This window comes from Podospora pseudopauciseta, chromosome 4 (assembly GCF_035222475.1).
Source record: "Podospora pseudopauciseta strain CBS 411.78 chromosome 4, whole genome shotgun sequence".
Taxonomy (NCBI): Eukaryota; Fungi; Ascomycota; class Sordariomycetes; order Sordariales; family Podosporaceae; genus Podospora; species Podospora pseudopauciseta.
In genome coordinates, this window is record NC_085894.1 from 1,412,562 (window position 1) to 1,427,312 (window position 14,751).

Genomic DNA, 14,751 nt, shown 5'->3' on the forward strand with positions numbered 1-14,751 from the left:
GGAGGCCGGGCATACCATGATACCATTTCGAGAGAGGGGAGTCAGCACCTAGCACTAAGTTGCCCTTGTGGAGATGTGACGTATTAGAGCAAGAAGATGTCAGAAGCAGAAACTGGGGGATAGCCAGAGACTGACAAAAGATGAAGACAGATTGGACCTATACGAAATAGTCCAGACAGTCCATGAGACCTCGACACGCTCCCAAAAGGATCAGAAATCCACGGCTAAGAACTTGGGATTGATCTTGATTGGTGGACGACGACATGTCGTTGAAGGTGGGTTCCGCCAAGACACGTGGCTGGACGGCTGGGACATAATTATCAAATCCCTGTCTCACAATCCGATGCCCAACAGACACAACCGTCCGGAATTCGAAGCTGCGTAGTGATCCCTATATCAGCAAAACAACGTTGAAAACGGTCCGGGATTGGAGCATTCACTGCTTTAACGACTGGGTTCTTGACGTGAGCGAAATCCTTGATTAGCTGCTCAGATGGGGGAGATGGCGAAGCCCGAGCTGGAATCGACAGACATTGGGAACAAGTTGGAAGATCTTTCTGGTGTCGAAATCAAGCCTGGAGACAACCCTTACAACGCTCTGATCAACGCTTGTCATGGCAATGCGGTACGTTCCTGAAGACTGTGATTGCACTTTTGTTGTCTTGTAGTGGAGGGGAGCAGGCGGTTGCTGAAAACAGAGGGAGGAAACTGAGGGAGCGAGAAGAGACATGGTGTTAGAAGAAGGAAGGAGAGGAAGAATTAGGAGGATTCCGAAGAAATAAGATAGGAAGATGGGAAATAGGCGAGGCAGAGGGAAGAGGGATATTGAGAGGGAACAGAACAAGACTGTCGGCAACGAGGAGAAGTTGCCGGCGCATGCACTAGAGCGGGGCCAGAGGTCCGCGGAAGGTTACGGAGGGCGAGCGGGAAGAAGCTTGGAAAGCATCAGCGGAAACCCCGAAGAGGCCGAGGCCCTATCCGGACTTGAGCCCTAACAGACTATCGGGGGGGAAGTGTATAAGCACCAAGTGCCGGCAGACGACGGGTTATCGGTCGGGATGTTGCCGGCAGCTTGTGGAAAAAGCGCTGGACAGAATACGGAGTAAGGCAAAGGTACCGGAAGGGATGCGAAGCAAAATCGGAATCAGTGCCACCAGAGTAACTTTTCTTATTGATCAAGACTCGAGGCATCGAAATGTAAACAAAGGAAACCTGCTAATGAGACATGGTTCCAGGCCAAGATTCAGTCATTATATGCAGCCCATCGCATTGCCCGAAACTTGCAACAGAAAGAAAAGTTTCTATCTCACGAGTTCAAAGAACTCATCATCGATCCGTTTTTACTCCGTTTAGAGAACCCCAAGCTTGAGCCCGGATTCAAGGACCCTCGCAACTGTCTTGTTTTCTGGGCCAGGCCTCCAGATCACATCATCCGGTTGGTTGTTCATCTTCAGCAAGCACTCAAACAGGCAGCACCCAGTAAGCATATTTTCCTCCTTCCGCGAGCAGAGCTGACCGATCGAACCTTCCCAGACCTTTGGCTTATGCCGACTCACCGGATGCACATGACCACGCTCGAGATTGCCCATTCACGATCACCGGCTGAAATTGAAAGTATGGTGGCCCTCATGCGGCCGAAACTCGCCAGTCTGACAAACATGCCCTTCACCAAGCGCGCTCGTCTGGTGAAGCCTTTTATATCCTATGACCTCTCGGCATTGGCTGTCTCGTTCTTGCCTGCGGCAGGCGAAGCAGTGCTCTCACCACCACCCGTGGCACCGCACCCAAAATACATCAACCATCCAGGTCTGCTGGGGAACGACACGGCGGAAAGTGACACCTACACCTACCACCATCTGCGTCGCGATGTCTTTGACGAAGCAAAGTCGACTGGCGTAGAGATCGGGTCACGTTATGTTGTTCCCAGTGCCCACATCACGCTGGGTCGATATCTTACACAGACAGACCACGAGATGCCGGAACAGCGGCAGAAATGGGTCCAAGCTATTGATGATTTGAACAAGTGGCTGGAAGGTGAGGTCTGGGATGTGCAAGATGGAGAATATGTTGGCGAGTGGATCGTGGGCCAGGAGAGGGGGTTGGATGCTCGGAATGGGGCCCTTTGGTATGGTGGTGGCCGTACCATCATGGTTGGAGAAGGCTTCTAAGATGTGCTGCGTAGCATGATGTAGCATATATGAAGGTTGGTGTTTTGGCCGTCGTTTTCCGCCGTTGTTGGTTGCGGGTGGCCAGTCACGGAAACGGACACAGAGGTGTTGCGGGGCTACTTTGGGCTGCTGAGCACCGCTGACCACTCAAAAGTTGACGTTCGCATGTCAGGGCCCCGCTGTCCCCGGCTGTCGTGTCCATAGGTAGTGGAGCAAGGGTCTGGCACGCTTGTCTTTCCGGACTGGACGGTCCTGAGCGGCCCTCTCGATCCGCATTCCCTAGCGGGCGTAGCCAGGCTAGCAAGCATCCATCCTCTCCATACAGAGTATAGTCGTTAGCAATGCTGTAGTGTTCATTGTACAAACTATAGACCAACACCACTTCAGACCAGCATAGCAGTCTTCTTCACGCAAGCATATCCCCGTCTCCCCCAGCGCCGAGCTGTCTGCCGATCGCGACAGGCGTTCTCCAAACAGCCCACCTTCGCCGATCCCCACGATCTTCGAACCCGTCCGCCGCGACCCGTCCGCCCGTCCACCATCCTCTCCGGCCGCCCCAATCGCCGTTTTGTACAATCTCCAGCAGGGCTTTGGTGACCGTCGCGTCTGCGGCTTCAATTAAGCCCATTGCGGTCGGCGTGTTCCTTGAAGATATCGTGAGCTCGATTGGCGTGCCAGCTTTGTTGTGATGGTGTGGTTTCTCCTTGCTATGGTGCTCTGGTGATGTTATGGTCGGTGTGCTTGAAAACTGGAAACAACGATAGGAGTACTGATTCGTCGGAGCAGACAAAGCAAGCTCCACCTCTCGGGTCGGGTCCTAGTAACAAAAAGACACAATAGTGGCGGCAGAGAGAGCAAGCACGCGATACGGACAAGAGAAGAGAAAAGAGAAAAGAGAAAAGAGAAAGAGAAAGAGAAAGAGAAAGGGCATGCTTTGAGTGGGCGTATGCGAATGCGCTGAGGCCGTATACCTCCGGAGCGAAGACTGACCAGCCCGCTGCCGGCCGCCATGGACACCAGATCGTTTGGTAGCAGCGGCAGCAGTAACAGCAGCAGCAGCAGCGTCAGCGGGAATGGTGGCGCCCCTGCGCTCCCTGAGCGTCCAGCACAAAGCTCAGTGCTTGCTCCAGTGTCCGAGGTGCCGTCGTTGCGAGGCATGGAGAGGCTGTCCACCAGTAACCTTCGCAGCACCTTCCGTCCCAGCCTGGTCGTGCAGCACCGTGGTGACACAGCCGTCACACCTGAGCCGGCCGACGTCGCACTCGACAGCCGCGACAGAACTGGCCAGGCGTCCCGCGCTTTCGGTTCCGTGTCACCTCAGACCTCTCCCAGAACGATACCCGGTGTCCCGGCCAGCCTGCCTGTGAGGCGCCAGGGTGTGGTCTTTAACGATTCCTTTGCCGGGTCCTATGAGGCCAATTCGTCCAGTCCTCCGCTTCGACCGCCGCCCTCGTTTCGTCCCAGGACACACACGATGGACGGTGCTTTCCGCCAACAGCTTGCCCCGACCGTCGAGGCACGACACCGCGTCGGCTCCTTTTCCTCGTCTCTCCCCGTGGCTGATGAGCTCAGGCTGCCGCCTCTCCAGCCACCCCTTGACTCATACCGACTCCCAGATCTCCAGCAGACATCACTCAGCACGTCTGCTCAAAAGGACAAGAAGTCGGCAGGCACCCGCAGTCGTTTGACAAAACGGCCCTCGTCTCGGCCCAGCTCGCCCCTGCTTTCCCTCCCGCCATCAGTTGACTCGTTGCTGCTGCCCATACCCACAACTGATGCGAACAAGGTGCTGCTGCTGATGAAGAATCTCTGCGGCAGGATGCGAGGCGATATAGAGTACCAGCGAGAAAGCGGCGGGCCCTGGCACAGCGGTGTATGCTATATAGAAGAGGATAAAGGAAGCCTAATGTTTGACCCAGGGGACCGGGGCCCTTTTCACACCACACTGGTTCCTGACCTGCGTGGGTGCAGGGTGGTGCCAATGGAACAAATGGATGGAGAATACCAATGCCTGGAACTCATCGCTCCCCAGCTGACATCAACCCTTCTCTTGCGGCCGCTGGTGGCCGAAGAGCTCGATCTCTGGCTGGCGGCGCTTCTTTGCTGGCAACAACTGCGACCGCCCGCTTCAAAGCAGACACCACCTCGCGCGACCACCACAGCAGCTCCAGCACGACCCGAGGTCAAGCGCCGTGTGTCTTCTTCGGGCCTGCGCGACACCCCCGTAATCAAAGTTGGCAAGGTCATGCTGTGGGACAAGGGCATCGCCACCTCCCCTCGCGCCATCGTCAAACGACCCTCGACCCGTGATCTCAAGTCAGCGCAAACTGCATGGAGAAAGGTGTCTTGTATTCTTCATGACAATGGTGAGCTCAAGCTCATGACGGAAAATGATGTAACGGTGCTCTCGGTCATTGAGCTGCCTCAGCTAGCCAGGTCAGCCATTCAGCAGCTGGACAGATCTGTGTTGGACGAGGACTACTGCCTGGCCATTTTCCCCATATACTCGTCGACCTCCACCCAGCTTTCGATTTTCAGACCAATATATGTGTCACTAGAGTCGCGGGTGCTGTTTGAGGTCTGGTTTGTGCTTTTGCGCGCATTCACTGTTCCTGACGTCTACACTCTGGATCCCGCCAGTGGAGGACAGGTGTGCGAGGTGGCAGATCTCCAAGCTGAGCCTCCTGGTGAGACCTTTAGGCTGGAGAAGACAATATCTGTGAGGGTTACTGAGGCCAAACTACGCGGGCGCACCCTTATTGCAGACGGACAAGCTTCGGATCGCCATAACAAGAGCGCCGATCACGAAGGAATCACGGGCAATTATCTGGCCGAAGTCATCCTCGATGGAGAGGTCAGAGCTCGCACGACAACCAAGATGAACACCAAAAAGCCGTTCTGGCGGGAAGACTGCGAGTTTGTAGACCTCCCTGCGTCGCTGCCTTATCTGTCGGTCCTGCTGAAACGGATTGATGGAAACATGGAGAGCTTCACGCATCAACTGCAAGCTACTTTGGGGTTGGCCAGGACAGGCAACCTGGCTGAAGTTCTCTGCGGTGCTGTTGATATACCACTGCATCAGCTCGACCGAGGAAAGGATCACGAGCAGTGGTTTCCGATCTGCGATGAGAGACACCAGTCTGTCGGCTCCATGCTGGTACGACTACATCACGAGGAGCTTGTGGTGCTCCTATCTAAACATTATCAGCCGCTTTCAGACCTCCTGCATCGCTTTAGCTCTGGACTAACGGCGCAAATTACCGAGGCCCTCCCCGGAAACCTGCGGCGCGTCGCCGAGACGTTTCTCAACATATTCCAGGTTTCAGGCACCTCGAACGAGTGGCTGATGAACATGGTTGAGGAAGAGATTGACGGCATTGGAAGCCAGGCCACGCTGAAAAAGCCCAGGTTCAGCAGTCGGCTCAAGTCCAGTGATTCCTTAGAATCCACGAGCGATAGGGAGCAAATTGTTCGCGATATGGGCAAGTCGCTTCAGGGTGAGGCCAATTTGCTGTTCAGGGGCAACTCCCTCTTGACGCAAGCACTCGAGTTTCACATGCGCCGCCTTGGAAAGGAATATTTACACGAAACACTGGCCGAGAAGATATTTGAAATCAACGAGCTCAACCCCAACTGCGAGGTCGATCCCAGCAAGTTGCAGCAGGGCGAGGATGCGCAGCATCATTGGAATCACCTCATCCAGCTGACAAGCGAGCTTTGGGGCTGCATTGCTGCATCAGCGTCACGGTTACCACCCGAGCTCCGGCATATTCTCAAATACATTCGTGCTGTGGCCGAGGATCGATACGGAGATTTCCTCCGCACCGTAACCTACACCTCGGTGTCTGGCTTCCTCTTCCTTCGCTTCCTCTGCCCAGCTATTCTCAACCCGAAACTATTTGGCCTCCTGCGCGACCACCCTCAACCCCGAGCCCAGCGCACACTAACCCTCATAGCCAAGGGTCTCCAAGCCCTCGCAAACCTCTCCACCATCGGCAAGAAGGAAACCTGGATGGAACCCATGAACCGCTTCCTGACCGCACAGCGCCAGGCCTTCAAAGACTTTCTCGATGCCGTCTGCGCTATCCCCGCCGAACGCACCAAAATGACCCTCCAGGCCTCCTACTCAACCCCAGTCGCCATCATGGGCCGGCTATCACCACTCGCTCGCGAAGGCTTCCCCTCGCTACCCTACCTCCTTGATCCCGGCCGCAACTTCGCCGCCCTCGTCAAGCTCTGGATGGACGCCCACCCCATCACCGCCAGCGCTTCCAAGGTGTACACAGGGGACCTTTTGAAATTCCACACCATGTGTGTAGACCTCTACCGCCGAGCAACAGCCTGCTACTCCCAGATCGAAACCCTCCGCAGCGCCGTCGACGCAGTCAGCCAGCTCCCCGACAATGACCGCATCAGCCTCACCGATGCCCTTGATCGGATCAGCCTGGGCGACACACTGCACATCTCACCATACAGCAACAGCAGCCACACCGCCTTCTGGTTTGACGCCGAGGGCCGCCCGCCAGGCTCGGCGGGGAGTGATGTCGTGCTCGATCATACATCCCTGGCGCTTTCCCCGAGCAGTCACAGCAAATTTGACTCGAGGTTTGGTGGAGGGAACAGTGGGGGTGGCAACAACAGACAGGTCTCGAGAAGCAGTGAGATGTCTGGTGCCTATGGTGGCGGCAACCCTGGCGGTGGTGGTGCTGCTGGCACGGTGCGCAACCTGCCTCGGAAGCTCCTCAATGGCTTTATTCGTAAGGCGAGGACGGTTTCACCTGATATGCCTGAGGGCGCGACGAGCTCCTCGTCTACCCCCAGCAGTGGCACGCCGTGGGATCGGGAGCAGCAGGTGCAAGAAAGGGGAAGAGACAAGCAATATGAGCGGGAACATAAGCGGAGGGAGAAGGATAGGGACCGGGGTAGAGATAGGGATTAGTATATGTGTATGTATGCGTTTTGTGTATATGCGGCGTTAGGGGGCGAGGGAGGTGGGTTTGGTTAACACCGCCAGAAATCAATGATAGCCGTTGGAGACGCTGAAAGGATTCATCATGGTGGTGAAGATGGCGGGTCGGAGTATAAAAGGATCACATACAGTCTTGTCACTGGATGAAGGTGGCATTTGCGAAATATAGTTGCACAACACAACCTACTAGCATTGGGTGTTGCTATATTGGTTGTCACGAACGGTTGCTGCCAGAAGACAGCAACACAACATACTATGCAGGATAACACATCAACTCTCAGTATTAGCTCTGGAATCGGATGAACGAAAAGAGAAAGTCAATCCTAGTATTGATGAAAAGACCTAGTGTCCCTTCGCTTATGTTGGGTATGCGTGAACATTACTGCGAACCCCTCCACTAGTTTTCTTCCCATTGCGAGTTTTGACGCCATGAAACCCCATCCAGGAAGAGAGAAACAATGTGTGAAAAAGGTACCTGGCTACCCTGTATGTGTCAGAAATCGCTTGCAAAGTCATAACTCAATCATCTTTCCATGCCCCGTTCAGCTAAAGAACTTCTTGTACGCCGCCTTCTCCTTGGCGCGTCTCGCAGCAGCCGCCTTCTTGACCTCGGCCAGCTCCTTCGCGACAGCCGCGTTCTCCGGGTCAACCTTTTGAGCCTCTCCCAAACTCTCCAGAGCAGCATCCTCGTCCTTGAGACGCAACTGAGCACGTCCGCGGTGGTAGAGAGCCTTTGCCTTCTCCTTGCCTGAGATGCCAGCCACGGCAAGAGCACCGTTTGCAGAACGAACCGTGTCATCCCACGCCTCCAGCTTGAAATTCATGAGCGCCGCGTTGGTGTTGAGCGAGATGCGCAAAGTGCTGAGCCTGGACTTGGTCTCATCGGATTCGTTGTCCAGATCGGGGTCCTCGTTCAGGTAGCGCAAGCCCTTTTGGTATTTGTCCAGGGCCACGCTCAAGTCGCCACCCTTGAAAGCCTTGTTGCCAAACTCCTTGCAGTCGCTGGCGATTTTGAGGATTTGAGTGGCGGAAAGAGTTTCGCTGCCACTAACTTGGTCTTCGGGGAAATCTTCGTACTCATCACCATAGGCGTCGGCGGTCTTGGTGTCGGCGGTGATGGCTTCGGAGCCGGAGAGCTCGCCGCAGTCGGCGATGACGGCATCTTTCGTGGGCTTGTCGGCTTGAGTGGTGAGGTTTTCGAGTTGACGGACGACGGACTTGCCGCTGAGGACCTCTCCAAAAACGACATGCTTTCCATCGAGATGTGGTGTTGGCACAGTAGTAATGAAGAATTGGGAACCGTTTGTACCTGTGGTCACGCCAACACTAGTCAGTCAAACTGCGCAAGCTATATGACGAGGACACCTAGCCGGTGTTACCTACCGGGACCAGCATTAGCCATGGACAGCAAGAAAGGACGGTCGTGCTTCAGCTCAAAGTTCTCATCCTCAAACTTGGCACCATAGATGGACTCGCCGCCTGTGCCATTGCCGGCCGTGAAGTCACCACCCTGGATCATGAACTGCTTGATGATGCGGTGGAATAGTGACCCCTTGTAGTGCAAAGGTTTACCGGCCTTGCCGATACCCTTCTCGCCCGTGCAGAGAGCGCGGAAGTTCTCGGCCGTCTTGGGCACAATGTCATCGTAAAGCTCGAATGTGATGCGGCCGGCGGGCTTTCCTCCGATGGTAACGTCAAAGAAGACGCGGCTGCGAGCCTTCTTTGTCTCCTCGGTGCTGCTCATGGTTGCTATAACGGGTGTCTTGGGTAGATGGAATGGGTTGTTTCTAGAAGGGGGAGAAAAATTAGAAGGAGAGTTCCCCTGGTGCGTTTACAAGCGCGCGCGTTCGTAAGGGGTGCTCAAGGGGGCACGTTGAAGAGAGGGCTACTTTCGATGTTGTGGGTAGAATTGGGTGTTAAAAAATTAACAGTGCAGTGTGGATGGAAGACTATAGTGATCACAGACGAATTGGGGATGTCAATGGTCCTTTTCAATCGCAACTCGGCCTGTTGGATGCACTGGCAGACATCAATACAGGCATGGAGGGGAGCTTCCTGAACCTTCGAAATGGTGGGGCTGTCAACAGTCAAGCACCGACAATGAATGAGGGGTTGGGGTCGCGGTGGGGCCTCTGGGCTAAAAGAAGCCGCAAGCAACCTGGAACCTTACCTGTTTTGGAAAGGTGCCATCTCGCCCACATGCCTGCCGGGACACTTCTCCAGACTTCAAACCACCACCGCATGCCTGGTAGGAACAACGCTGAGTATAACATCACACGGTATGAGCTCACCAGTTGTCTTTATTTGGCTAATCGCGTGATGATCTGAAGAGGCACCCGCCGGTGTAGCAGTACGGACGGATTAGTCCTTATTTGGGCGGTTCCGTGGTCTTTGGCTTCTTCTGGTCTTGTTCCTTGGGAGGGCTTGCTGAGACCTCAAGAGTGACCTTGTTTGATATAAGCAAAACACCCAAAGAAAAAAGGAAAGAGGTGGCGCTTTCTGGGGCTTACCGGTCCGTCATTTACGAGGGCAACCTGCATCATGGCTTGGAAGACGCCATCCTTCACCTTGTCGGCAGCATAGCCTTCCTGAACTCGGCGGTAGAAATACTGGTAGAGGCTCTTGGCCTCGTCCCCTCCCATGGCACCGTGGAAGTCCGGTTTGCTGCCCTTCTTGGTAGAAGCTAGGAGCGTGAATTGTGATACTGTGATCAGGGCCATTTTTAGCATACGGATCATTGCAACACTGACAACTCACAGAGTATTGCTCACCACATAGTACTTCGCCGTTGATATCTTGGACATTCTTCTTCCAACGGCCCCCTGTATCATCATCCCAAAGCCTCAACTTGAGGACCTTCGCTGCCAGGGCATCAGCTTCCTTCTCAGTGTCACCCGGCGCAACTGCAGCCAGGACCAAGATGCCTTTTCCTATCGATGAAACCAGCTCCTGGTCTACCGTGACCGAGGCTGAAAGCACTCGTTGAAGGATGGCTATTTATATATCGCTCAGATTCGGGTCTTGAAAGCATATTCCAAGGCATTCGGAGGACTGTGACATACCCTTCATGTTGCAGACTTCTTCGTGAAATGGTCAAGTTGTAGGGAGTTGGGCTTTGTCAGCCAGTGGCGGCCAGCGAATGGCCTTGTTGGCTTATAAAAGTGGATTCAGGAAAAGCATCCCTGTTTCTCCAAGCAAGACTGAGCCAAGTCCTGTGTAACAGAACAGATAGTTGGCCATATGCAATTGCCCCTTTTACACGGAGAAACAAGCCGAGAGAAGAATACAAATGGCAAGGAGGGTGCTGTCAATTGCTCCGTCATCAATCAAAGATAGTAGCCAAGTGAATTGCTCCATGTGTAACCCAATTGATAAGGCCCGAGGGCGAGGCTCTTTATCGGGGGCGATAGTGGATACTAGTGCGAGTCCCAATCCCAGGTCTCACACAGGGCAGCAGCGGGCGGGCGAGGTGAGGGTGTCTGAGCTGGGCTTGCCATTCTTTGATTTGGCCGACAGCCTGCCATCTCTTGCTGCATCAGCAAACAGCCTGGTTTGTTTCAGCGACTTCGCATTCCCTTCCCTTCCCCCCCCTCAATACCAACCACGACTTGTTCCCCTTCTCGCATGTTGCCCTTTTTTACGCCGACAGAGCTGCAATCATCCCCACGGTAAATAACCTACCTACCCGGCCGTGTGACGTTGTTGGACGGGTCGAAGCTAATTAACTTGCAGCTTTGGCAGTCATATTCCGACTACTCCAACCCTGGAGAGAAAGGCTGATTGCCTGCCCCCGAGTTATTTGGTCGCGCGACGGCCAGCCACCAAACGAACCCCTCACCCTAAACCTTACGTTTCCTACAGCGCAGCACCACTACCAGCAAGATGGCGGCACGAAAGCTGCAGCAGGAAGTCGACAAGTGCTTCAAGAAGGTGGCTGAAGGTGTCGCCGACTTCGAGGCCATTTACGAGAAGATTGAGCAGTCCACCAATCAGGCGCAAAAGGAGAAGCTAGAAGATCAGCTGAAGCGAGAAATCAAGAAGTTGCAGAGGCTGCGCGATCAGATCAAGACATGGGCTGCTAGCAATGATATCAAGGATAAGGGGCCGCTGCTGGAGCAGCGGAGGCTGATAGAGACGGTTGGTTGCCTACCTAGTTTGATGATAGAGGATGTGCTGTGTGCTTACTGGTGTGTTCCCTCTGTCTAGCAAATGGAGAAGTTCAAGGCTGTCGAAAAGGCGATGAAGACGAAGGCGTACTCTAAAGAGGGGTTATCAGCCGCCACCAAGCTGGACCCCAAGGAGCAAGCGAAGCTGGAGGCAAGCGAATTCCTGAGCAACATGGTTGACGAACTCGAGCAGCAAATCGAAACCCTCGAGGCCGAAGGCGAATCGATACAAGCCACCATGAAGAAGGGCAAGGGACAGGCAACCAAGCTGGAGCGCATCGCCGAGATAGAGCGCATCATCGAACGGCATAAATGGCACCAAGGGAAGCTGGAGCTGATTCGCCGCTCACTCGAAAATGGGGGCGTCGAGACCGAGCAAGTCACGGACCTAGAGGAGAGCATCAAGTACTACGTGTCCGACGGCATGAACGACGATTTCCCCGAGGACGAGGGCATGTATGACGATCTAAACCTGGAAGAAGAGGAGGATGCCTTTGGTATGAACCTGGAGAACGACAAGGGCTCATCACAGGACACCCAGTCGGTTCAAGAGGAGCCAGCCCCTGAGCCCGAGACGACAAGACCGGCAGCTGCTGCTCCGGTCGGAAAGCAACGCACGGTGGCCGATGCTGTGACAGGGTCGGCTACACGACGTCCCTCGGCCCAAAAGTCACCCCTCCCAACGCTCGCAACCGTCCACAACTCGCAAACAACCAACAGCAATGGGGTCCAGGCCAATGTTGCCATGAAGCCGGCAGCGCTACCAACCCGGCCCGCCGAGGGTTTGAAGTATGCCAGCGCAGCAGCAGCCGCTGCCGCAAGCGATAAGAACAACGTGGGCATTGCGCCTTTACCCCCTCCGCCAGGTGCTCCTCCAGCATCCGCCGCCTCTCCGTTAGCACCAAGTCAGCCGAGGACAAGTACTACCAACTCTCCCAGCACAGCACCCATACAACCGGTGGTGCAGGACAGGGCACCCCTACAAACTGCCCAGCCGCCAGCCAAGGAAGCGCCCAAATCTGCAGCATCAAAGGGCAAGGCTCCTGTACAACCGCCAACCGCCACACCAGCAGCTTCAGATCACGGAGATGCCACCCCCGCGCGAGGTTCGTTTAGGCAGTCAAAAACTGGACTTGACGGGCAAGGAGCTAACAGATGTTTCACAGCAGGTTCGGCGTCAACACAAGGGGCTCCAGTATCAGCACCAGTACCGGCTGCGAACGGCGTTTCTAATGGCATCAAGCCAATCGAGGAGGAAGAGGAAGATGAAGAGGAAGAGTCGATATATCATCTCCCTGCGGTCCTCCAAGACCTGGTGGAATCATACGAAGTGACCAAGAAGCGGACGGCGTCAATAAACTCACCATTGACCCAGAGGATGCATATCACATCGGAAGCGGCTAAGCCTGAAGTTGCGGATGCCGAACCACCCCGCGCGTATGTGCCGGAGACGAAGTACCTCGCGCACACACACTTCCCACAAGAGCCGCTAGATATCCTGGATGACCCACGACTGTACGAACGAATCGAGCCAGACACACTCTTTTACGTTTTCTACTACAAACAGGGGACATACCAGCAATATCTTGCCGCGAGGGCTTTGAAGGACCAGAGTTGGAGGTTCCATAAACAATACCAGACATGGTTTCAGAGACACGAAGAACCAAAGTCGATTACCGAAGAGTTTGAACAGGGGACGTACCGCTTCTTCGATTATGAGAGCACATGGTTGGTCTCCCTTCCGCAAAGATACCATGGACGAATCGCTGCTGACAGAGCCCCAGGATGAACCGCAGAAAGGCAGATTTTAAGTTTGCCTACAAGTTTCTCGAGGATGAGGTTTGAACTTGTGTGCCGGCAAGATGGTCGTGTGTGGTCTAGCGATGTAACCTTAACGCTGGGGCTTTCTTTAGTGAGACATTGGGCTCACGGACACTACAGAGTGTCGATAACGTTTGGAGGAAACAACATAATTGCAATGTTTTGACTCGGTGCACTGAAGCATCACTGTATTGTTGTAGGCATATCTCGTGACCTGGGCAGATATGCATAAGACCGTTGGTGGGTATCGGCATACACGCAGAAAAAAGTACGGCCCACAGCAAAAGGTGAACCATGGATGCCCATCCTGAGGAAGGGGGGTGGGCATCCTTAATGGCAGTCCTCAAGCTGACAACGAGATCACAAAGAATCAGTTATATACCCTTCCATCCAAGTGCCACGGGTTCGTACCTCAGTGGTCTACCCGTTTTATCTGTACCGCTCCCCAGCCATCAGCTGAACAATCGCGCGACGAATCCGGGAACAACGGCCAGATGATGACGGTGAGCCTGGTGGCAAACAGGCTGGAAGAAGGCGAAAAAGGGCCCTGCTATTACCCGTCTCACCATCAGGAAGTGGAAGTCGCTAACCCCCAACTACACAGCCTCTCTAGTCTGCCTTGTGAGTTGATATCATTGCTGGCCTCACCTTGCTGGCACAAGGCGTAGAAAATGCGCAAGGCAGCCATTTCCCCACAGCAGCCCATAGCAGTACGACGGGCTGCCATTGGACCTCTACTTACACCCAGATATGCAAGGGGACATGCATATCAGCCATTCAGATATTACCCAGAGTCCCGCAGAAGGCAACCTCCAGGAGGCTCCGGGGCGCGTACCACATTCAAACTTGCATGAGCCGCAACCTCCCAACCATCTGCATGATAATGATAACGTAGGCGTCCTAGTCACGTTCACACCCACCATCCGCAGAGACAGCAGACGTGAGGCTGCAACAAGGTGTGCGGTGTGGCACCAATGACTGAATCTCGAATCAGAAGCCATGCTGCTAACACGAACGGTGCAGATAAATGCAACATCTTGTCACCGAATTCCTTGAGGACTCTCCCATCGCACCACTCTCTATCAAGTGGCTTTCCAGTCCATCGAGACTGCAGAAGCAACAGTCCCCAACTATGCAGACTGCTCAGCCGCACTCGAAATTTCCAGATTCAATGAGCTCTTGGCTCATCATCAACTGTACATGACACTGCACATATATCCTGCGAGGCTGTAGGTACCTTTTGATCTCGCCTGCTTACCGACCGGCCAGAGCGTTTGGACCTATCACGGGCTGCCAGGTCTGGCAATTTTTTGCGATTAGTCACTGAACGAATCCTCAGACTTGCCTGCATAACAGCACTGCACCGCCGGGCAAAAGATACAATGGCCGATGTCAGTTGACTGATTTCCATCTTGACGCTCCACTCTCTTCGCGGAGACAGCCGCTGAAGACGTATGTCCGGTTTTTACAAACAATCCGGGCGCTCCATCTCCAAGACCTCCCTTACGGAGGAGCTTGTTATCATCAATTCGGCTATCTCCCATCCGCCTCTCAGGTCGCAAGGCCGCCACCCCTTTCCGCCGTTACTGGATCAAATCGAACAAAGCCTTCGATCGCCTTACTTGCT

At 54.4% G+C, this 14,751-nt stretch overlaps 6 protein-coding genes across 6 annotated transcripts; 4 read left to right on the plus strand and 2 right to left on the minus strand.

Annotated features, from left to right (window-relative positions):
• Window positions 1–320: 320 nt before the first annotated feature.
• QC763_402970 (uncharacterized protein) lies at window positions 321–2,168 on the plus strand (the record flags this gene model as incomplete). The annotated part of the gene is made up of 3 exons (XM_062911924.1): window positions 321–625; window positions 1,236–1,479; window positions 1,534–2,168. Exons 1-3 carry the CDS (start codon window positions 494–496, stop codon window positions 2,166–2,168), a joined length of 1,011 nt encoding a protein of 336 aa, XP_062765560.1. The 5' UTR covers window positions 321–493.
• A 1,009-nt stretch (window positions 2,169–3,177) lies between these two features.
• BUD2 (GTPase activating factor) lies at window positions 3,178–7,107 on the plus strand (the record flags this gene model as incomplete). Its single annotated transcript, XM_062911925.1, has 1 exon — window positions 3,178–7,107. The coding sequence occupies one exon, from the start codon at window positions 3,178–3,180 to the stop codon at window positions 7,105–7,107; it is 3,930 nt and encodes a 1,309-aa protein (XP_062765561.1).
• Window positions 7,108–7,394: 287 nt separating this feature from the next.
• Window positions 7,395–8,881, minus strand: CYP41 (cytochrome P450 monooxygenase 41; the record flags this gene model as incomplete). The annotated part of the gene is made up of 2 exons (XM_062911926.1): window positions 7,395–8,446; window positions 8,521–8,881. 2 exons carry the CDS (start codon window positions 8,879–8,881, stop codon window positions 7,680–7,682), a joined length of 1,128 nt encoding a protein of 375 aa, XP_062765562.1. The 3' UTR covers window positions 7,395–7,679.
• Window positions 8,882–9,505: 624 nt separating this feature from the next.
• DTD1 (D-tyrosyl-tRNA(Tyr) deacylase) lies at window positions 9,506–10,491 on the minus strand (the record flags this gene model as incomplete). Its single annotated transcript, XM_062911927.1, has 4 exons — window positions 10,200–10,491; window positions 9,909–10,130; window positions 9,648–9,841; window positions 9,506–9,583 (listed from the first exon to the last, which is right to left on the minus strand). Exons 1-4 carry the CDS (start codon window positions 10,204–10,206, stop codon window positions 9,506–9,508), a joined length of 501 nt encoding a protein of 166 aa, XP_062765563.1. The 5' UTR covers window positions 10,207–10,491.
• Window positions 10,433–13,338, plus strand: NOT5 (General negative regulator of transcription subunit 5). The gene is made up of 5 exons (XM_062911928.1): window positions 10,433–10,805; window positions 10,870–11,274; window positions 11,344–12,409; window positions 12,470–13,031; window positions 13,088–13,338. The coding sequence occupies exons 2-5, from the start codon at window positions 11,020–11,022 to the stop codon at window positions 13,146–13,148; spliced, it is 1,944 nt and encodes a 647-aa protein (XP_062765564.1). The 5' UTR covers window positions 10,433–10,805; window positions 10,870–11,019; the 3' UTR covers window positions 13,149–13,338.
• Window positions 13,339–13,886: 548 nt separating this feature from the next.
• Window positions 13,887–14,524, plus strand: QC763_403025 (uncharacterized protein; the record flags this gene model as incomplete). Its single annotated transcript, XM_062911929.1, has 3 exons — window positions 13,887–14,064; window positions 14,212–14,353; window positions 14,464–14,524. The coding sequence occupies 3 exons, from the start codon at window positions 13,887–13,889 to the stop codon at window positions 14,522–14,524; spliced, it is 381 nt and encodes a 126-aa protein (XP_062765565.1).
• Window positions 14,525–14,751: the final 227 nt, after the last annotated feature.